The sequence below is a fragment of the Hippopotamus amphibius genome, chromosome 12, assembly GCF_030028045.1.
Source record: "Hippopotamus amphibius kiboko isolate mHipAmp2 chromosome 12, mHipAmp2.hap2, whole genome shotgun sequence".
In the NCBI taxonomy this organism is placed as follows: Eukaryota; Metazoa; Chordata; class Mammalia; order Artiodactyla; family Hippopotamidae; genus Hippopotamus; species Hippopotamus amphibius.
Genome location: NC_080197.1, coordinates 97,750,356 through 97,772,715, shown reverse-complemented (window position 1 = coordinate 97,772,715; position 22,360 = coordinate 97,750,356). Strand labels below are relative to the sequence as shown.

The 22,360-nt window shown below is 39.7% G+C and overlaps 1 protein-coding gene and 1 pseudogene across 1 annotated transcript; both read right to left on the bottom strand.

Annotated features, from left to right (window-relative positions):
* Positions 1–1,170: 1,170 nt before the first annotated feature.
* Positions 1,171–2,109, bottom strand: LOC130833425 (olfactory receptor 6C2-like). The gene has a single exon (XM_057703099.1). The coding sequence runs from the start codon at positions 2,107–2,109 to the stop codon at positions 1,171–1,173; it is 939 nt and encodes a 312-aa protein (XP_057559082.1).
* A 13,898-nt stretch (positions 2,110–16,007) lies between these two features.
* On the bottom strand, positions 16,008–16,940 carry LOC130834114 (olfactory receptor 6C2-like; annotated as a pseudogene).
* Positions 16,941–22,360: the final 5,420 nt, after the last annotated feature.

Sequence of the window (22,360 nt, the reverse complement as noted above, 5' to 3'; positions counted from 1 at the left end):
TGATGTGCTATTGCACCATAACTTACGGCAGAATGTGACAGGTGCATCTATGAGGGGTTCCAAACACAGAGGGCTAGGGAGGGAGGCAGGGAAGAAAATCTTTATAAGAGGTGACACCTTGAACACAGGGCTAGAAATGAAAGTCAAAAACAATCCAGGACCGCTGAGGTTGATGGTGAGAAATGTGAAAGATGGTGAGGCATAAAATAACCAAATGTAGACAATCTTTCCTGGAGAAATATTAGTGAAGGTCAATGCTTTTTAATGTTAAAGATAATCTTTGAGGAAACAATTATGCCTTCATATTGGATTCCTTGTCTGTAACCCAGGACTTCCTTGTATTTTGCTGGTTTAATTTTCTTGATGTCTAGGACTTTGATTTGCTGAGGTTTGCTGGCTCCCGTTGGATTAATTTAGGCATATTTAGGACTTGCATTGTGTTATGTATTTCAGCACTAGTCTTGCTTTATCATCATACAGATGGTTTTATTGTCTCAGCAGATTTTATCACATCACTGGCACCTGGGTGATGAAATAACGTAGAGACTGTGCTCTTCACTTTAGAGAGAATCCAGTGAATCTAAACTCTAAATCTTTGGGCTTTAAAGTTTCTTTTACAAGGTAGATGTGGATCTCCAGGTGTCTAAACACATATATTTTCCTACCCAATGTTAAAATCCATTGCTTTTTCTCAAACGAACTCATTATCTTGAATAATTAATTCTTGCTTGAAAAGAGTAATTGTATATATGCTTCTTGATGTTCGCACTGAAAAAACAAAACAAGACAATGGATACTGGTACTCCATTATTTTCCTATGAATTCAAGAATTCAATTTTTTTTTCCACAAAAGATTTAATAGTTCTTTTATCGATCAGAGCCAGGTTAGCGTGTAGGTAAGTTCCTTTTCCTGGAAATCTAATTTCCTGTTCTCTTGATATAAGATGTCATCTTGGACAAAGTTTATTTTCAGCAGGTGTTGAAATGACTCAACTTGTTTATTTCAACAAGCATTGAAAAGATGATTTGGGGTCTGAGATACAATAATAACAGTGGTATAAGCATGTTAACATGAACAGACAATACACAAGAGTTAAGAAATGAAGGTTGTGACCTTAGGGCCCACTGCTATTTTTAAATTTCTATTTCATGCTTAGTTGTAACATTCATTTACTTCTCTGGGATCAATGAAATTCTTTTGATTAAGTCTGTAAAAGCTTGTTTCACTTGCTTGTTCCTCAGGGTATAAATAAATGGGTTTAACATGGGGGCAACTGACGTAGGAAGCACTGACACACACTTATTAATTGTCACTTCATCCTTTGCTGAAGGTTTGACGTAGACGAAGATACAACTGCCATAGCTGATCGAAACCACAATCATGTGAGAAGAGCAGGTAGAAAAGGCCTTCATCTTTTGCTGGGCCGAAGGGAACTTTATGATGGTCTTGATGATGTACGTATAGGACATAACTACACACAGAAATGTCCCGATGTCAGTCAGCACAGCAAGGGCAACCACCATCTGTTCTATGAACCATGTGTCTGAACAAGAGATCTGCAGCATAGGAGAAGCATCACAGAAAAAATGGTCAATGATACTATAGTCATAGAATTCCAGGTTTAAGCCCAGGCAAAGTGGTGGAAATATGAGCAGCCAACCTGCTATCCAACAGCAGAGAACAAGCCATCCACACACTCTGCTGCTCATGATGGTTGCATAATGTAAGGGTTTGCAGATGGCCACGTAGCGGTCATAGGACATGATGGCCAGGAGAAAAAACTGTGTTGTTCCAAAAAGGAAGACAAAAAATAGTTGAGCAGCACAAGCATTATAGGAAATAGTCTTGTCCCCAGTGGATAAGCTGTATAAGAATCTGGGAATGCACACCGTGGTGAATAAGGTTTCTAAAAAGGAGAAGTTTTTAAGGAAAAAGTACATGGCAGTCTTAAGGCGAAAATCTACTAAAGTGAGTATAATGATGGTCAGGTTCCCAGCTACACTCAATGTGTAGGAGACAAACAGAAATACAAAAATCAGAACCTGCATTTGAGGATCATCTGTCAGTCCCAGGAGTATGAATGTAGGTAATGATGTACGGTTTCTCATCACTGACTTGTGCTTCTTCTCAAATTCCTCACAAACTCAAGTGATATTGAACAGAGAAAACCGGTATGAAATTGGGTAAAATCATCCAGTCAATGCCATGAATAGTCACTTTCTTCCTTGACTTGATAATGACCGGTCCAGACTCTGGAATTCTCAGCTCTTTGGTAGGTCTCCTCAAGATTATGTTTTTCTGAAATAAGTTTGTACTACTGTCCATTTTTTATACCCCCTTGCATGCTCTCACATCTCTATTTTTCATTTAATTTAAACTCTGTCCTCTGAAATGTATTCAGCTATAGAAGTAGAAAGGATCATCTGTGTGATACCATTTTGTGGATGTTATAATGTTGTTTTGTTCCTAATAATTCTTCACCACTCACAAGTTTGAATGAATCACAAGCTGTTTGATGTGTGGGTTCCTGTTAAATGCAAATAAATGGCTGAGTTAGACATTTTATACAGAGCCTACAAGCCATGTGTGCAGTATTTGAATGCTTGCTGTTACTGCAATGACCAAAGAAGTTATTTTATTTTATATATGTTACATTTGCTATCAGAATTGTCACCCAAATCACACCCATTGCTTTGCAGTTTTCCTATTTGTCTTGAATTTTCTACATCCGTACCTGACTTTCCCTCCATTTTCACTCTGATAGAACACTGTGTTTGAGAAGTACTCAAGTTAATGGTGCAGTATTGGTTAAAGACATTAAATATTATAAGCAAGAAAAAAAAAACCCTGAAGAATTTAACCTAAATTGTTTGTACTTTCAAGGTCATGAAGGACAAGGGGAGACAGGATGAGACATACTGGAGAAGACCAAGGACAGATGACAATTCCTTTTCAAGTAGTAACTTGAATGGGATCCTGCAACACAGAAATGATATTAGTGGAAAAACTGGGACAATTTGATTAAAATCTGTATTCAATCAATTTATTTTAATTTTATTTAACTTTTCTTTTTAGTTAATACTCGCTCCTCTGACACCCTCCAGGCAGAGCCTCCATGCTGAGCCTCCATGCTGAGCCTCCATGCTCTCCTCCTAGCTCCTCTGGGGACCCGCAGACCTCAGCAGGGTCGGCCGGCGCACTGCGCATGCTCAGTGCGCGGCGCCGGGATCCGGAGTCAGGAACCATTGTAAGACCGCGCGGCCTCCGAGCCGGCAGGGGGCGCCCAGAGAGCACACGGAACCTGCTGCGGCGGCGGTGGCCGAATGCTTGCTGCCTGCCCGGGGCTGGCCCTGACCCGGACCAGTCCTTAAATCTGTATTTCAGCTGTAGTGTTTGTGTACAGTGTTAATTCCTTAGTGTTAATAATGCCACCATGATTATGCAGGGTGAAGGAGATCTGGGAGCTGTCTGCACTGTTTTTTCAACTCTTCTATAAGTACAAAATTGTTTCACAATTTAAAATTTCCCAAATAGAAATAAAAAAGAAAACCAAAACGGCAAACAGCAATTGCTGAGCGCTTTCTATCTACCTGGCAGTATGTTGGGGCACGTCTTCACATGGCTTTATCTGGTGGATATGTCCTCTCCTCCAGTCGCTTGTGCGTCTTCAGCCGTATTTTTGTGGAGATGTCCATTTTATTTGATAAGTATGTAGGATATCATTTGAAATTAACGTTTACAGTTAAAATTATGGATTAATATTAATCAGTGAAACCTGAATTGCATGGATTCTGTCTACAAAAGCCACAATTGTGGCATCGACTTATAAGACCCGAAGTGCTTGGAGGTTTTGACCCACGGATAGGACCCTCAGGTGATGATGACGTGCATATTTGGAAAGCAGTGTCACCTGTGAGACAGCCCTTCAGAGCGCCTCCACCAAAGGGGGTACTCACTTTCCACAAACCAAAACATCTCTACAGATTTTAGGGGAGTCTGTTCCCTGGTACAAGCCTGTTACTTACCATCTTCCCACCTCTGTCCTTCCCTTCTCTAGACTGATATTGACACGGATAGGTTTTTCAAGTTTTCGCTTAGTGTTACTTCCTGAGAAAATCTTTCTTGAGACTTCATTGCACAAGCATCTGCTTCTCTTTCTTGCCCCTCTAGCCCACTATGCTTATCTCTGTTACCACTAAATATGTGAGTGTCATTTTATTGAGATTGTGCTACATGGTGTTCGTTGAGATTCCACAGCAGCTAACCCTATTCAAGGTTTATCAAGAGCTCGATAAATGTGTTTATTGTAAAATTCATAAATTTTATATGTACCCTGACTCAGACCAAGCCATCTGTTTTCTCATTTCGTGAAATTTCCATTCTCTTTTATGGTACATTCTTTAATAAAAGTATGTAATCCAGTTGGGGGTACTCGATTTTTTTCTAGAAAGAGTCAATTAGATTCTTTGGTGTTTTAGCTTTATTGAGGTCTAATTGATATAAAAATTGCACATATGCAATATATATGCCATATATAACCTCTGTTGTCCATTCTCCTTCATTTTAAAAATGAACTTTTTAAAATATAAACATCATTCTTTGTTCCCTGTCAGTACAGAGAAAGGCTACATGTCTGGTATAGTCCACGATTAGAAAAAAAATTACTATATGAAATTTTTTGCTTGGATCAAAATTATTACATATTTGGTCTTCTCTCTGATTATTTACATAGCAGCTAACTCAAATATATCCTATCCTTCAGTCACTGTCTTGGTACCTTGTCATTTTCCTACATTGCTGAACCCAAAGGCATTTGCCTTAGAGGCTTCAATTAAATGGTTACAAAGAGTTTCACTTGGTTGCTTTAAAAAATTCCGTTCCTAATCATTAGGAAAGGCAGATGTCAGTTCTCATTTTGTGCCTAGTCCCACAGTTTAGCCTAAAGAGTTTATAGAAAAGCAGAATAAGGGAAGAACAGGGAGCGTTTTACCTAAAACTTAGCCTCCCCACCTCAACACCAGGTTAAAGGTCATAAAAGGTGAACACAGCATTTCCAGTGGTGGGACAGAAATGAATGGTATCTGCCGACCAGATACCTCCCAGCAGTTCTCATCAACACAGCTGAGGTATCTGACTCACCCCCAAGCACCTCAGTTAGCCTGCGTGTACTGAGGAAAGAGACTAATCGTTTTTTCTAAAAACGTCACTATTTTCTTCAGTCTTATATTTTGCCTTCTTAATAACACTGTCATGAAATTAATTGACATTGACATTGATATAGATGTTAAAAAATTGAGTTTCCACGAAAATGTGAAAGACTATTAGAGGATGGGGTCACTGCCTGATAAAACATAAGCAAGTCCCACAATGGGGGTAGAAGTCACATATTTTATACACAGTTTTTGTTTAAAGTGAGGGTGTTGTTGTAGCAGAGACTACGTAGCAGTGTCCCTCTAAAATTCCACTGCATTTAGATGAACTTCATTGTATTGATACATGAAAACAGTTTATCAATGCCTGTCTGATACTTGCAACTCCTATTGAGAAGCCACACTTCTTAAGTGATTGTTGAAACCTTTCATAAAATATTAAAGTGAAAAATCATATCAGTTATTTTGGTATAGATACTTTCCTCAGAGGAAAGCATCATTCTAGAGTTCAGAAAAGGGAAAGAAAATGATAAAAACAAATACTCTGATAGTCATAACCTCAGTTGTTCGCTGAACCCCAAAGTTGCAAAAGGTGAAAAAAGTCATCTAGGAATGTCTTAAGGTGGGAGAGGTGGGTGGGCTCTGCCCATTCTTAGGAACACAGACTCATACTCACAGAGGGCTCTGCAGTTGAGGAGTTTTCACTGTCTTGCATCATTCACACAAGACAAAGATTTCTTCAACAGAAAGCCTACCCCGCTGAGCCCAGGAAATCTTTGCTGTGGAACTACAAAGCTAACAGTAGTTTAAATGGCTAAGTAGGGCTCTCTCTCTGTTGGGAAAGTTGATATTCTGATATTTCTGGCAGAGGGACATATTACTAAACTGACAGAATTTCCCTTTTAAAAAAAATAACCCAACTTTCAATTAAATGAAACAAACAAACAGGTGCTTGGTGGTCCTGTCTTCAACATTACTAATGAATCTCTTGTGTAATAGACTGGGGATAGAGCCGGGAACACAGGACTGGGGAAAATGTCCTCAGAGAGGCACCTGTAAATAACATTTGCATCAGAAGCAGGCCAGATATGCAATAATAAATATCAGATTTCAAGACAAAAGGCAACCTTATGTTATTTTATTTCAACATTATGTTAGGCATTTGTAAGATGACGACAATTTTTTCAATTTATTAATCCTGTAAAATTTGTAATGAAAAGTTGGTGTCAGTGTAATTATTCATATAATAATAGAAAAAATCTTGTATCAAAAGAAAAGGCAAACTGATAACTTCCTATTGATAGTTTTCAGAAGTACCTCAGAGATCTTTATAATTCTTTTGTTTTTATATTTCATGGGTCTTTTTAAAAAATTGAAGTATAGTTGATTTACAATGTGTTTATTTCTGCTGTACAGCAAAGTGCTTTAGTTATACATACCCATATATTCTTTTTAATATTCTTTTCCATTCTGGTTTATCACAGGATATTGAATATAGTTCACTGTGCTAAACAGTAGGACCTTGTTGTCTATCCATTCTATACATACTAGTTTGCACCTGCTAACCCAAATTCCCACTCCATCCCTCCCCCAACCTTGGCTTCCACAAGTCTGTTCTCTATGTCTCTGAGTCTGTTTCTGTTTTGTAGATGAGTTCATTTGCGTCATACTTTAGATTCCAAATATACGTGATATTATACAGTACTTGTCTTTCCTTTCTGACTTACTTCTCTTAGTATGATAATCTCTAGTTGCATCCATGGTGCTGCAAATGGCCTTATTTCATTCTTTTTTATGGCTTTTTTAATATATCTTTTTTATATATACATACACACCACATCTTTACTTATTCATCTGTCGATGGACATTTAGGTTGTTTCTCATGGGCCTTTTTATTTCTGTATTTAATTATGATCTTATTCTATTTCATTACAAATTTTAATACATATTTTTGCATTTATATTTACATACATTTTATATTTATTCATGTTCATATGTTCTTATTTTTAGTTTGTTTTGTAGGCAGATTTTGAAATGCTTTCTCTGTGCTTTGATTTTAATATGTCTATGTAATTTTCTGTCACTTTTATGAGTTCATTGAACTTCTTAAATGTATAAATTTACTTCTTTCCCAATGTTTGGGAAGTTTCCAGCCATAAGTTATTCATATTTTTTCTGCCTCATTCTCTCTTTCTCTTCTTCTGGGATTCAAATTACACATATGATAGGCTTGAACATTGTACCATAAGTCCCAGAATCTCTGTGAATTAAAAAAAAATCAACTTCTCTCCTTTATAAAGATTAAACAATTAATGTCTAATTTCAAAATCATTACCTTTCCTTCTGTAATCTCTGTCCAGTAATTAAGTCCAAATTGTGACCTTATTCAGAAACATATTGTGTTTTTCATTTCTAACATTTTCCTTTTAATACTATGTGTTTTCTCTTCCTCTTTTGAGAAATCTTAACTTTCATTATCTTCCTTTATCTCATAAAGCACAGTTGTGTAGATTGATTTAGTCCTTGTGTAATTCTACCAATATCTGAGTCATCTTGGACTTGGCACCTACAGATTGTCATTCCAGTAGATGATTGTCTTTTGGAATGGGTCCCATTTTACCCATTCTTTGTATATCCAGTGATTTTGGATTGTATCCTCACACTGTGACTGTTCCACTGCTTAACTCTGGGTTCTGTTATATTCACCTGGAAAAAGTGAATGATTATTTTTTAAGCTGGCAGTAAACCCTGTGAGACTCAAATTACAAGCTCAGTCTTGTCTTCTGTAGTGTTGGCCGAACTCTCAGTTTAACATGTTAAGCCCTTCCTAAAACTGTTTTTCTTTTTGCTATTGTTTGAACTATGGGTATCTGGTTCAGGGTTCATCCTGAAATGTGTGCATGCTTATGTATGTAATTAAGGTATGCTTTTCTCTGACTCTCTCGTTAATTCCTGCATCTGCCTCAGACCTGCCCAGCTACTTTTCCATGTATCCTGTTATTGTATAGGGTTTTCTGTAAATGACAATTAGTTCCAGTTGGTTGATAGGTTATGGGAATCTTTTATATCCTTGCTAGTTTTGTCTAGTGTTCCTATCTATTCCTGAGGGATGAGTATTTAAGCTTTCAACTCTAATTGTAGATTTGCTGATTTTTCGTTTTTCACATCTTTTTTTGCTACATGTATTTTGAAGTTCTGTTGTAAAGTGCTCTATTAGTTTGTTAGGACTTCAATAAGAAGGTAACATATGGTGGAGTAAGACAACAGAAATACATTGTTTAACAGGTCTGGATGCTAGAATTTGAAAATGAAGGTGTTGGTAGGTTGATTCCTTCTGAGAAAGAGGAAGCTGAGGCAGAATCTCTTCCATGCCTCTCTCCGAGCTTCTGGTGCAGTCAGTATCCTTGGTGTTCTGTCACTGCACTTCCAGAACTCTAATTTCTGCCTCCATTATCACCTGGCCTTCTTCCTCTGGGTCTCTATCTTCACATCATCTTCTCATTATCTGTCTGTCTCTGCATCCAAATTTACCCTTTTTATAAGAACATCTCTGATCTGGTTAGAACACAGCCAATCCTAATAGGCGCATCTTAACTTGGTAGGAGGTACAGCTGGAGAAAGAGGGGCTAAGGCCACAGCCAGCTGTGAGTTTCTGCTCAGAGGCCATCACTGTCTATTAGGAGTTGGGTCAGGTCCTAAGTTGCCAGAGCTGAAGGTTTGAGGGTTGGGTCCAAGCTGGCTCCTTTCCCTTGAAGTTTGGACTTGCTTCTCTTCCCTTCCTACCAGATTCTGAGTGGATCTTTCTTGCAGTCTTGGTTGTACATGTCTCCTGCCAGTTTGCAGTAAACTTTCAGTGAGAATTTTTCCATATGTAGTTTGATTTTTGATGTGTTCACGGAGGGAGGTGAGTTCCACGTCATCGTACTCTGTTATCTTGATCTCCACTCTGGGTAGAGCATTCGTGTTTAGGCTTTTTTTTCACCATTTTGAATATATCGTGTCACTCCCTGTGGCCTGCAAAGTATCACTTAAAAGTCGGCTATGGTTTTATGGGATTACCTTGTATGTAACTAGTTGCTTTTCTCTTTTTCCTTTTAAGATTCTCATTTTAAGTTTAATTTTTGCCATTTTAATTAGAATATGTCTTGGTGTGGACTTCTTTAAATTGATCTTGTTTGGGACTCCGTGTGCTTTCTGGACTTTGATGTTTGTTTCCTATCCCAGGTTAGGGAATTCTTCATCTATTATTACTTCAAATGAGTTTTCTGCCCTTTTCTCTTTCTCTTCTCCTTTTGGACCCCATAATGCAAATGTTAGTAGCCTTGATGTTGTGTCAGAATCTCTTAAACCATATTAAAAAAAAAAAATGTGATTCTTTCTTTTTTCTGTTCAGCTTGGACTGTTTTCTCCATTTTGTCTCCCAGTTCACTGATTTGTTCCTCTGTATCTTCTAATGTGCTGTTGATTCCTCCTAGTGTGTTTTAAAACTTCAGTTTTTGTATTCTTCAGCTCTGTTTGGTTCTTTTTATTTTCTAGCTCTTTGTGAAACCTCTCACTGATTTCATCTTTTCCTGAGTTTGTTGAGCATCTCTGTGATCATTACCTTGAATTCTTTATCTGGTAGATTGCTTGTCTCCACTTTTCTCACTTCTCTCTGGGGTTTTGTCTTGTTCCTTCCTGTGGAATATTTTCCTCTGTCTCCTCCTCTTTCGTAATTCTCTGTGTTTATTTATATGTATTTGGTAGGAAGGTTATGTTTCCAGATGCTGGTCTTACGTATGAGACATCCTCTGGTCACCAGAGAAGTCTGCTCTAGGGGTGTCCCCTGTGTGGGTTGTATGGGCCCTGCTGTTGTGGTGGGCCGACTGCTGTGGCCATGCTTGTAGGCGGGGCTGACCCCAGCCCAGCTTCCTCCCAAGTCCTGCCTCATGCAGTGTTTGTTGCCATGCTGGTTGGTGGGGCTGGGTCCAGTGCATCTAGCTGCAGGGCCTGGCGGGTACTAGGATTGGTGCCAGCTTGCTGGTGGGCAGAGTTTTGTCCTGGCTGCAGTTGGCTGCAGGGGCCGTGGAGGCGTGAAGCTGTTACCAGGCCACTGGTGGGCTGGGTTGAGTCCCAGGGAGGCTGGCTGTGGGACCCAGGCATTCCTGGGGCTGGTACTGGACTGCTGGAGGGTGCAGCTGTATCCTCTTGCATCTGGCTGCTTGGCCTGGCAGGTCCCAGAACTGATGGGGACCTGCTGCTGAGTGGGTAAGCCCTCTGCACGAATAGGTAAAGGAAGGATTTCAGTCTGGCATTCGCCAGCACTCGTGTCCTCGTGGTAGAACAAGCTTTCAAAAATATCTACTGCCAGTGTGTGTGTCCCCAGGGCAGTCCCCATTGCCCTCTGCCTCTCTGAAGGCTCTGAAGAGTAGAGCAAGTGGAGCTGACCCAGGTTCCTTTGAAATTATGGCTGCCTGTGCCCTGGGACTCCGAGTGTGTGAGATTTGTGTGTGTCCTTTAAGAGCAGAGTCTCTGTTTCCTACAGCCCTCCAGCTGTGCCATACACAAGCCCTGCTGGCCTTCAAAGCCAGATACTGTGGGAGCTCCTCTTCCTGGTGCAGGATCCCCAGACTGGGGACCTTGTTGTGGGGCTCAGACCCCTAGTTCCTGGGGGAGAACACGTGCCATTGTGATTATCCTCCCATTTGTGAGTCGCCTACCTGGGGTTGTGGGTCCTGACTGTACCTCATCTCTGCCCCTCCTACCCATGCGATTTCTTTATATCTTTATATCTATATCTATCTATCTATATTGAGAGATAAAGGTGAGCACAGGGTCTTCCTGTTCTGCCATCTTGGCCCCAGAATGATTTTTTTGACCCATGAATCATAATGGTAAATGTTGTGTTGGCAATAAAAATGAGAGAGAGAGAGAGACAGAGAGAGACAGAGAGAGACAGAGACAGAGAGAAAAGATTGGGAAAGATAAGGAGGATTTGATGCCAGGGTGGCTGCCACACCATCCATGTTATGAAGTGATGGAAATCTTTAAGAGATGGGAGTTCAAATCTTATCAAAGAAACTCAGTTAACAGAGGCTCAGGAGAACTAGGCAAGAAAGAGATCACAATGCATAATGGAAAATTTCAACATATTCTTTTCCCTCATCTGATGGAAGCAGCTGGAGAAATAGGTGAGAATAATAAAGACTTTCCATTTCTGGAAAAGCCTTCACATTCTCACATGGTTGCCTGGGAAGAATCCATAAACTCTCAGATGAACTCAGTTAAGACCGTTGTTTAACGTGGATAACAAGTAGCCTGAAGTAACGATCACATGACCAAAGATTCCAAAGCCCCCCCCACCCCCTTGGGCACAGCCAGGCCTGCAGGATCTTAGTTCCCTGACCAGGGGTCAAATCTGTGTCCCCTGCAGTGGAAGTGCAGAGTCCTTACCAATGGAGTGCCAGGGAATTCCCTCCAAAGCTATTCTTGTGCAGATCTAGGCTATTTAATGAAGAAAAAGCAGCGAAAGCTTGAATCTTTGCTAGTGTGGATTCTTGGAACAAATAAAAAAGGATTACTTCATTAATCACAGGTACTGCTGAATAGAAGGAATTATTTAGATTAATGATCCAAGTTACTTCAAAGATTTGTGAGCAGACACTGTCTGAGGTGACATTGATGGGTTTACTGTAGTGGTTAAAAGCAGAGATGATGCAGACTCACCCTGAGAAGGATAATTCCTCCATTCCCTCTTTAACTCACAATTAAAATGTTTCTTTTGATGTGAGGATGTTACAAATGCCTACAACCTTAGATAGAACTTATGATGACAAGGAGGACAGATCTAAGTTAATATTGTTAGTTCAGACCATGGCAGTTGCTGTAATAGATGAGGTTCCCAGTGTTGGGCATCTTTTATAAACTTATCCTCAGAAAATTAAATGAATATTCAGGACGCTATACTTGAATTGTTATCTCAGTTTTCTCATGGGGTAAAAGTAACTGTGATGGACAAAAGGAAGATGTATGTTATGCAAAAGAGAGGTCAAATGCAAGACAGAGAGATGGGGTCGGAAGTAAGAATTGGATAAATCAGTAAGTTGTTCAGACAGCTCTTGGAGGATAATACGAAAAAAGATGAATCACTAGGATTCACTAAAGAGTTAATAGTGAAATATGAATTATAGGCTGTGAGAAAGCCATTTTGGCTCCACATGTATATCTTTTTTTTTTTAAGAACTTTTATTGAGATACAGTTAGCATACAATAAACTGCATATATTTAGAGTGTACTATTTGATATCCCAATCTCCCAATTCATTCCCCCCCAACCCTTCCTGCTTTCCCAACTTGGCATCCACATATTTGTTCTCTACATCTGTGTCTCTATTTCTGCCTTGCAAACTGGTTGATCTGTACCATTTTTCTATATTCCACACAAATGTGTTAATATATGACATTTGTTTTTCTCTTTCTGACTCACTTCACTCTGTATGACAGTCTCTAGGTCCATCCATGTCTCTAGGTCCATCCATGTCTCTAAAAATGTCCCAGTTCCATTGCTTTTTACAGCTGAGTAATATTCCATTGTATATATGTACCACATCTTTTTTATCCATTCATCTGTTGATGGACATTTAGGTTGCTTCCATGTCCTGGCTATTGTAAATACTGCTGCAATGAACATTGGACTGCATGTTTCTTTTTGAATTACAGTTTTCTCTGGGTATATGCCCAGCAGTGGAATTGCTGGGTCATATGGTAGTTCTATTTTTAGTTTTGCCAGGAACCTCCATACTGTTCTCCATAGTGGCTGTATCAATGTCTGTAAAGCTTTTGATTTCTCTGTCGAATCTGAATGAGATCCTTGCTGGGTAGAGTATTCCTGGTTGTAGGTTCTTTCCTTTCATCACTTTAAATACATCATGCCACTCCCTTCTGGCTTGCAGAGTTTCTGCTGAGAAATTAGCTGTTAACCTGGTGGGAGTTCCCTTGTATGTTATTTGTCGTTTTTCCCTTGTTGCTTTTAATAACTTTTCTCTGTCTTTCATTTTTGTCAGTTTGACTACTATACGTCTTGGCATGTTTCTCCTTGGGTTTATCCTGCCTGGGACTCTCTGCACTTCCTGGACTTGGGTGGCTATTTCCTTTCTCATGTTAGGGAAGTTTTCAACTATAATCTCTTCCAATACTTTCTTGGGTCCTTTCTCTCTCTCTTCTCCTTCTGGGACCCCTATAATGCAAATGTTCATGCATTTTAACGTTGTCCCAGAGGTCTCTTAGGCTGTCTTCAGTTTTCATTCTTTTTGCTTTATTCTTTTCTGCATCAGTGATTATCACCATTCTGTCTTCCAGGTCACTTATTCGCCCTTCCGCCTCAGTTAATCTGCTATTGGTTCCTTCTAGTGTATTTTTTATTTCAGTTATTGTGTTTCATATCTCTGTTTGTTTGCTCTTTAATTCTTCTAGGTCTTTGGTAAGCTTTTCTTGCAACTTTTCGATGTTTGCATCCAGTCTTTTTTCAAAGTCCTGGATCATCATCACCATCATTATTCTGAATTCTTTTTCTGGAAGGTGCCTATCTCCTCTTCATTTAGTTGTTTTTCTGGGGTTTTATCTTGTCCCTTCATCTGGTACAAAGTCCTCTGCCTTTTCATTTTCTCTGTCTTTCTGTGGCTGTGGTTTTCAGCTCCACAGAATGAAATACTGCTGATACTGCTTGATATTGCTGTCTGCCCTCTTGTGGAGGAAGCTATCTAGGAGGCTCCTGTGTGCTTCCTGATGGTGGGTTAGGCTGGGTGGGCAGAGCTCAGTAAGACTTTAATCTGCTCGTCTGCCAGTGGGTGGGGCTGTGTTCCCACCTTGTTGGTTGTTTGACCTGAGGCAACCCAGCACTGGAGCTTACAGGCTCTTTGGTGGGGCTGATGTCAGACTCTGGGAGGGCTCACACCAATGAGCACTTCCCAGAACCCCTGCTGCCAGTGTCCCTGTCTCCTCGGTGAGCCACAGCTGCCCCCCGCCTCTGCAGGCAACCTTCCAACACCAGCAGGTAGGTCTGGTTCAGTCTCCTATGGAATTACTGCTCCTTCCCCCTGGGTCCTGGTGAGCACACTTTTTTGTGTGCCCTCCAAGAGGGGAGTCTCCGTTTCCCCCAGTCCTGTGGAGGTCCTGCAATCAAATCCCGCTGGCTTTCAGAGTCTGATTCTCTGAGGATTCCTCCTACCGTTGCCAGACCCCCAGGTTGGGAAGCCTGACATGCGGCTCAGAACCCTCACTTTAGTGGGTGGACTTCTGTGGTATAACTGTTCTCCAGTCTGTGAATCACCCACCCAGCATTTAGGGATTTGATTTTAACACGATTGTGCCCCTCCTACCATCTCATTGTGGCTTCTCCTTTGTCTCTGGATGTGGGGTGTCTTTTTTGGTGAGTTCCAGTGTCTTTCTGTTGATGATTGTTCAGCAGTTAGTTGTAATTCCGGTGCTCTTGCAAGAGGGAGTGAGCGCACGTCCTCCTACTCTGCCAGCTTGAACCATCCAAAATCCACATGCATATCTTAAATGCGCATTCAAATTTATTGAATTTATCCTAGCCTGGAAGATTGTGACTTGCAAATTTTTGTACAAGGGGCTACGTTTAGTCCCTCAGTTAAATTTATGGAATCGAAAAGAGATTCACTGAGGGAGCAACATCTATTTTGCACAAACCCTTGAGGACATCTCAAATATATTTCTTCTGATAAAGTAACATCATGCAATGTACCATGATTACCAATATACACAAAGGGCCAAGAAAAGCAATATATTGCACAGACTTTGTTATATTCTATTATGTCTTCACTGGAGTGGACTTATTGAGAATTGGAAAGGGCAATTTAAAGTGTTGTTATTAAACATAAGTGGCTGACAAACTCTGAAAGGGTAGAATTTTCTTTAAACAACTGCCTCCTCACAGTGAAATGAGAGGAGGTAATACAGGAACTTCACTGGAAAGGTTTATAGGACCAGAAGATAAAAATTAGGGTGGGTAGTACCGCAACTTCACAACTCTCTATATAGTAATTTTCATACTGGTTTTCCTCACATGGTTGTGCTGGCCAGAGTTGAATGTATGTGTGTCTGAGGAGGAAGAAGCCAATAGTTTAGCCATCATAGCCGTACCATTAAATTTAACAGCATGTACTTGTAAGGATAGTTTAGATGGATCATACTTTCACCCTCACAGACAAACTAGAGCTAACTGTGAACGTGGCCCCCTTACTACGGGGCAGGAATAGTTCTGCGATCCTTCACCTGTCACATCTGGTGACCACTCTCTGCACGTGGGCAAGAGGAGAAGCATCACCAAGCTCCAGGTGACTGCCCATCCTTTGGGTGAAGACTGTAGCTGACATGGAAAACCAGGCTCATTCATCACCAACGTGAAGCTTACAAAGTCATTTTACACATGGGCATCTGGCAGATGCATGAGGAAAAAGGGGAGGCGTGGATCACATATGGGGCGTTTCTGTAGGCCAGGCCTAGAAATGGTGCACGTCACTTCCACACCCATTCTGTTAGCTATAATATGGGCTACGTAGTCACACCTAACAGTATAGAAATATGGCACAAAATGTGGTTTACTGTGTTTCCAGGGATAACAGCTGACGTGTTTGGCAAACAGCAATTTCTGCCCGATAGTGAGAGTAAACGCCCTCAGAGCTTAGTTTTAATGAAGAGTAAAAGATGGAATAGTCAGGGTTCACAGTAAGCAAGTTTAAAGAGAAAGCGAGAATGTCAATATGACATAAATTATATAGAGACATATAGTATCAGAAGCTTCAGGTTTTGTGCCTATTCATCCTTCTTTTAAATTGGATTCAATGACTCGTTTTTCCTTTACATCTTTGAGAGGAATGTGTTTTTTAATTGAGTTAAGAAAGCTTGCTTCACTTACTTGTTCCTCAGTGTGTGAATAAAGGGGTTCAACATGGGTGAGACAAGGGTAATAAGGAGTGAAATCCCTTTATTAATGGCTACCTCGTCGTTGGCTGAAGGGGTGACATAAATGAAGGTGCAGCTGCCATAAGTGATGGAAACAAGAATCATGTGGGAAGGACCAGTGGAGAGGGCCTTCTTCCTCTGCTGGGCAGAGGGGAACCGTAGAACAGTCCTGAGGATGTAAACGGAGGAAAGGACCACACACATGAGGGTGTTGATGAACGTCAGCACAGCACACACGATAACCATCTGTTCTGTCAACCACGTGTCTGAGCAGCAGAGCTTCAGGATAGGAGAAGCATCGCCATGAAAGTGACCCATGACATTCGAATCACAGAGTTCCAGCCCCGAGCCCAGGCTAAGGGGTGGGAGTATGATGATCCGGGTTGCTCCCCAGCAGAGGGGGATGAAGGTGTTGCAGACTCTAGTGCACATGATGGTCGTGTGTTGCAGGGGTTTGCTGATGGCCACGTAGCGGTCCTAGGCCGTGGTGGCCGGGGGGAAACATTCTGTCCCTGCAAAGAGGTCTGTAAACAACAGCTGACTGGCACAAGCACTGTACGTGATGGACTTGTCCCCAGGTGACATGCTATACAAGCATCTGGGAACACAAGCAGTTGTGAATGAAATTTCTAAGGAGAAACTTTGGAGGAAAAGATACATAGGAGTTCTAGGGTGAGAATCAGTCCCAGTGAGGGTGATGATGCTTAGGTTTCCAGATACACTCACCGTGTAGGACAGAAATAGAAAAATGGAAAGCAAAATTTTCAGTGGAATGTCATCCGTCAGCCCCAGCAAGATGAAGGTTGTTACTGCGATTTGGTTCTTCATCTTTGATTGTTTTTCATCTTTGATTGTTGACTCTTGCCAATCTGCTTGAGACAATAAGGAAGACTTTGCATGAGGCACTCCAGAGTCCTGGCTGGTTTCTAACCTCAAGAGAGTAAATCTGAGACTAATGCCTATACAATTGTTTAGTGGAGAAGCAAGCACGTAGGACAAGACAATGTTTCATCACGTCTTTGTGTCACACAAACTATTCATTTGTAAGTCATGTTACTTCATACTGCTGCTTTTAACGAACCTACAACTTAGCTGAAATTGGTGTCAGTTAAACGTATCATATTACAAATACCAATTAAAACAAGTGTCTCTTCCAATAAGCTGCTTTGGGGTAAAAGTCTGCCTTTCCCCAACTTCCTAACTCCAGACATGCTTCTAGCAGAGAAGTACCCCACCAAAAAAATTCCTAACAATATTCTCTGCTAAGAAAATCCTAGCATTGAAGTTTACATATGTGTTCGTTATTAAACTGGCAGTGAATACTTATCACATAGTTTATCCTGTTTCAGCTTATCCCACCCAGGTTCTTGGAGGTATGTTTAACACATTCTTACTAAAGATTCATTTAAATGTGTTACAGTCCAAACACTTTGAGGTTTTCCTCATAGAAAATTTATTGCAAGTGTATGTATGTAATATTTGTAATACTTATTCTTGGCTGTATTTTCTTGCTACGGTTAGAATAGAATACATTATCTATTTTTATGCTTCTTAGGATATCCTTGTGCTACAAGAATTTCTCCTCAGCTTACAAGCTGAATTCTGGAATAGTATCATTGGGTAGATTACTTTGTTTTCGATACCTTTGGCACGGAAAACTCTAATGCTTTCTAACCAGATTCTACAGTTTCATATTCTCTAGATCTTGAGAGCTTTCTCATTTCCCATCAAAGGGTTCTCATTAAGAGCAGTTTTTAGATATTAAAATTCTAAGCTGAATTCCATTATTTCTTTCTAAAAAATATTGAGAATGACATATTTCCATCCGTGTAAATATTTTCTAGTAATGTGTTTGCTTCAAAGTTTATTACAGAGAAGTAAGGGAATGTTAGGAGTATGTTTATAGACCTGAAGAAACATATCCCTGATTTTAAAATGTTTTTGGTCAACCTTGTTTCAGCTTGAAATACACACATGCATTATTATAAATGACATTTAGCAATGTCAGGTTTAACAAGACTTAGCCATTTCTTAATGATGCTTCCACGTTTTCCTTTACATTCCATCTACATGATAGTTGTCTCCTTTGTCCTTTTAACCAACTCACCTGATATTTGCACCAATTAAATTACTCCTGACAAGGTCACTACTAGTCCATCTCTTGTTTCGCTCGTTAAACACAATTTAGTCTTCATTTAACCTAGACTCTCCCTAGGAGAGTCTCCTAACTAAGGTGACTTCACTGAGGCTGATGATTCCCAAATTTACATCTGCAGGGAAAATGCATCCTACAGTATTCTGACTTTAACATTCAACTTACTCGTGGACATCTAGGTCAGAATTAGAGAGTTTGGTTTATGACTTTTCTTTGGTAATTTGTTTAATTTCTTTATCTTGTGCTTTTTTTCAAGTGCAAATTGAGATAAATATAATGTGTACACTTTAGGGCTATAGTGATAAATGCAGATAATACGTACAATACCAACAGCGGCATCTAGAACATGGTGAACACATTAATATTTACTACATTAAACATTCTGATTACATTTCCATATTATTTCCTTTTGAGAGTCCTCTAGATGTGTCCATTTCAAGATTTTAAACATGGCTCTCATTATTGCGTTTATTTCCCTGTCAGTCCCAAGTCATATAAGGACATTCTTTTTTTTAATCTTTATTGGAGTGTAATTGCTTTACAGTATTGTGCTAGTTTCTGCTGTACAACAAAGTGAATCAGCTATATTTATACATATATCCCCATATCCACTCCCTCTGGAGCCTCTCTCCCAACCTCCCTATCCCACCCAGGACATTCTTAATTCTTTCTTTTTCTTTACTCCCATTTTCACTTTATCACCAGATCTTACCATTTCTGTTATCTTCTTAATTTGTTCCTTTTATTTTCTCACAACACTAATTTTACCTTGAGTATCTTTATCTCATAGCTGAAATATTGCAAAAGTATATTATTATATGCTTAACTTATATCATCACTTCCCCTGTTCTATATTTGAAGACCAACACAATGAGAATCATTTTTCTCAAGCCCAGCTATGATTAATTCTCCCCTGTGTGTTCTGGAAATTATGTTTCAAACTGTTATTAATTGAGCATTGCTCCTTACTAGGTATTTCCTTTGCTCCATCTCTGTTACGTGGGAGTTAATTCATTTAGGCTTTAGGTAAGGATAGAGAAGAGGAGGGTAAGGAACGTATTCATGCATTTTGAATTTAAACTGCACAAGGGTTTAGATTACTGGAGGGTTTTCAGGTAATAAATATTCGAATAAACACATGAATAGTATATTTGCCTTAAACATCAAATATGAGGTATTTTCTTTTAAACGATTTAGCAGGTTGTTAGAATGACCTTTAAGAAAATTTTTATAAGAGCCTAATGGTGAAATTGAACTGATCTTTTGAGACCGCCTTTACTGTTAAGCAGGAATGACTGACTAATGCTCTGCTCTGGGCTGATGTGTAGGAGGAGGAAATATACTTCCTGGGTTTTCTACAGTCTCTGGAGTAAGACCCAGTGTTCTCATTCCCCCTTTCTTTTTAGCCTCAGTTTCCCCCGTAATATCTAGTTCACAGAATTACTGTGAGTATTGATGGAGATAATCCGCGCAGAGGGCGGGTAGGTGGTGAGTTAGAGCCGCTGCCTCTACTTCCTTCTCTCTTCATTTTCCTCCTCTTCCTCCTCCTCTTTTTGCTCTGTAAAGTGCTCTGATACTTGTGCTCATGTATGAGGGCGTTAATCATAAGAGATACTGTGTTTCTTTCCTGGGTTCTTTATAAAGCGGGTGGAGTTTGGTGCCTCTGATAACCTGTCCAGTGTTCTGCACAGAAGCACTATGGGCAGAGTCCAGTGACCTGCAGTTTTGGACACGAGGCAGTAGGTATTCCTCACTTCTTTCTCAGCTACCGTGAGTCATTGTTTGGGCAGCTATTTGTTTCCTTTTGTAAATGAAGCATTTATATCATTTGTTTTTCCTCCATTGTGAGGAATAAAAGGATTTTCCATGGAAAGATTAATTAGTTATATGAAGCATCTCACTTATTTTTTGCCATCTATCCCACAAGAAACCTACTGATGTGATCTCCTCAGGTCTGGTGCATCAGGCATGTTATTTCTATGAAGACAGTTACTAATAATGGCATCAGAGCACAATAGATAGGAAATTGCCTACGGTTAACAGGCATCTCTATAGAAAAGGGGCACTAATCTAGGATCAAGGGAAGAAATAATTAGCTGGTAATCAGGGGCCCTTTTAGACAGTATCATAAAGGAATTGACCCTCTGAACCAAACTGAGAACATTCTAAAGCTCTCAGTGCTTCACTGTGGCATCAAACTCAGAGCATTGTTCCCAACCCCCAAACTCTCCTCCCTTTCTAATCACCAGTGCTTATCTCCTGTGATCCAGGATAAGTGAATGTTCTGGTAATCCACGTTCATTCAGCTGTATTTTCTATTTAGTATATTTGAAGTAATATGTGCATTTGTAATTAGCTCACTATAATTTAATCCCAATTGTAACAGTGCTGGTAATTTGGCACTTGATTTGAAGTATATTATAGTTACATAGAGGTATAAATATGCATTGATTCATAAGAGTAACACTGTAGGGTAGATCACTTCTCTTTGTTCCCACCCCCCCATACTTATGAGCACTCATGAATTCATTTGAGATGTATTTATTGAGAACCTATGATATGTCTGGTTCTACCATAGATACAAAAGAGTGAATAGATAACTGACCCATCTCTGATGATGTATGTAATAAATATTTCTGATGAGTCCCATCCCTTCAAATTTCATTCCTCTAATACTAAAAAAAACATTAGAAGTAGCATTTTCTGTTTGGAGATATCCAAAGTAATTTATTGCCATCTCTGATTTATAAATAGAGAAGTCTTTTATTTTGCAGAGACCAAGGAACTGGACTGTTGAATGAAGAAAAAAACTGAAATTACCAAAGAAGAACATACTTACTCTCATGGAAGGTAATCATGGCTTTAGTTGACTGTGTAATCTTCATAGTCCCCCAGATGAAACTTAAAGTACAAGTTGACTCAAAGATGTACACAAAGGCCCCTCTCGTGAAGACATACACACTCACAGGTAATTTTTTGCAGTGGGTAGTGCTCTCTGAGTTGCCAACAGACTTTCATTAAAGATTCCATTCCACTTAAACCTAGGAAACAATTTTTCTTATGTCTCAAAGCTGAAACAAAAGCCATTTATTTTCAATGTCTGAGAAATATAAGATGGTTCTTAGAAGATTTTGAAAATCATTTCTGATTTCTCTTGCCAAAGATAGATTTTTACACAGGGAAGTTGAATGTTTTATTAAGGATGTTCAGGAGCCCTCTGTGTGTATAAATACAGTCCTTCATGACTAAAGTTCAATCATGACTAATGAATCTAATATGCACTGAATTTTGGCAAAATACCCAAAAGAGACAGCAGCTGGGATCAGGTATTGGAAACAATAGGATGCAACAGTGTTATTAGACAATTTCCAAGCGCAAGTAAAGAACTTTCTGATGAAAAGATATTTCTGGATACTCTTCAACCCACAGATAACAAAGTGTTAAGAAAACACAACAAAGTTGCATTATGTCCATGTTTTTGTTGGGAAAATATTTATATGTGTATATTATATATGTATGAAATTTGTATATATACAGTCAGCTTCAAAGCCAATATCTGTAAATATTGCCTTGGTAAAAATGTATGTTTGTATTATAATTTTTCTGCATTGTACACTTTATTATGGATAAACTATCATCTAATAAAGCTTCTCATATTTAACTAGTATAAAATTATATACTGAAATATTTTATATAAATAACCTTCATTTCTTTAGTTTGTACAATGATATAAATATAAAACCGACTTCGGAGTGTGCTATCTTCCCGCTGTGGAGAGACTCTGAGGAAAGATGCTGGAGGGGGAGATGCGGAGATGAGGTGACTTTTCCAAGCTCTTCCTGCCCAGAGGGTCCACTATTTCTTGGGTGGTCCAGGCATGTCTGAGCTGCAGGTTGTCTATGCTGCACCTGGAGGTTTGGGACCTAGGTAGTCGGGATCAGGCAGTCCAACTCGAGAGCCAACCCCGTTGCTGCAATTGGCCTGATTTCGTTCAATGCAGGGCTGAGTATAATTCCGTTGTCCACATGGAGCACGTCTTTTTCATCCATTTTTTCCTTCCAAGGGCCTTTAGGTTGCCTCTACGTCTAGGCTC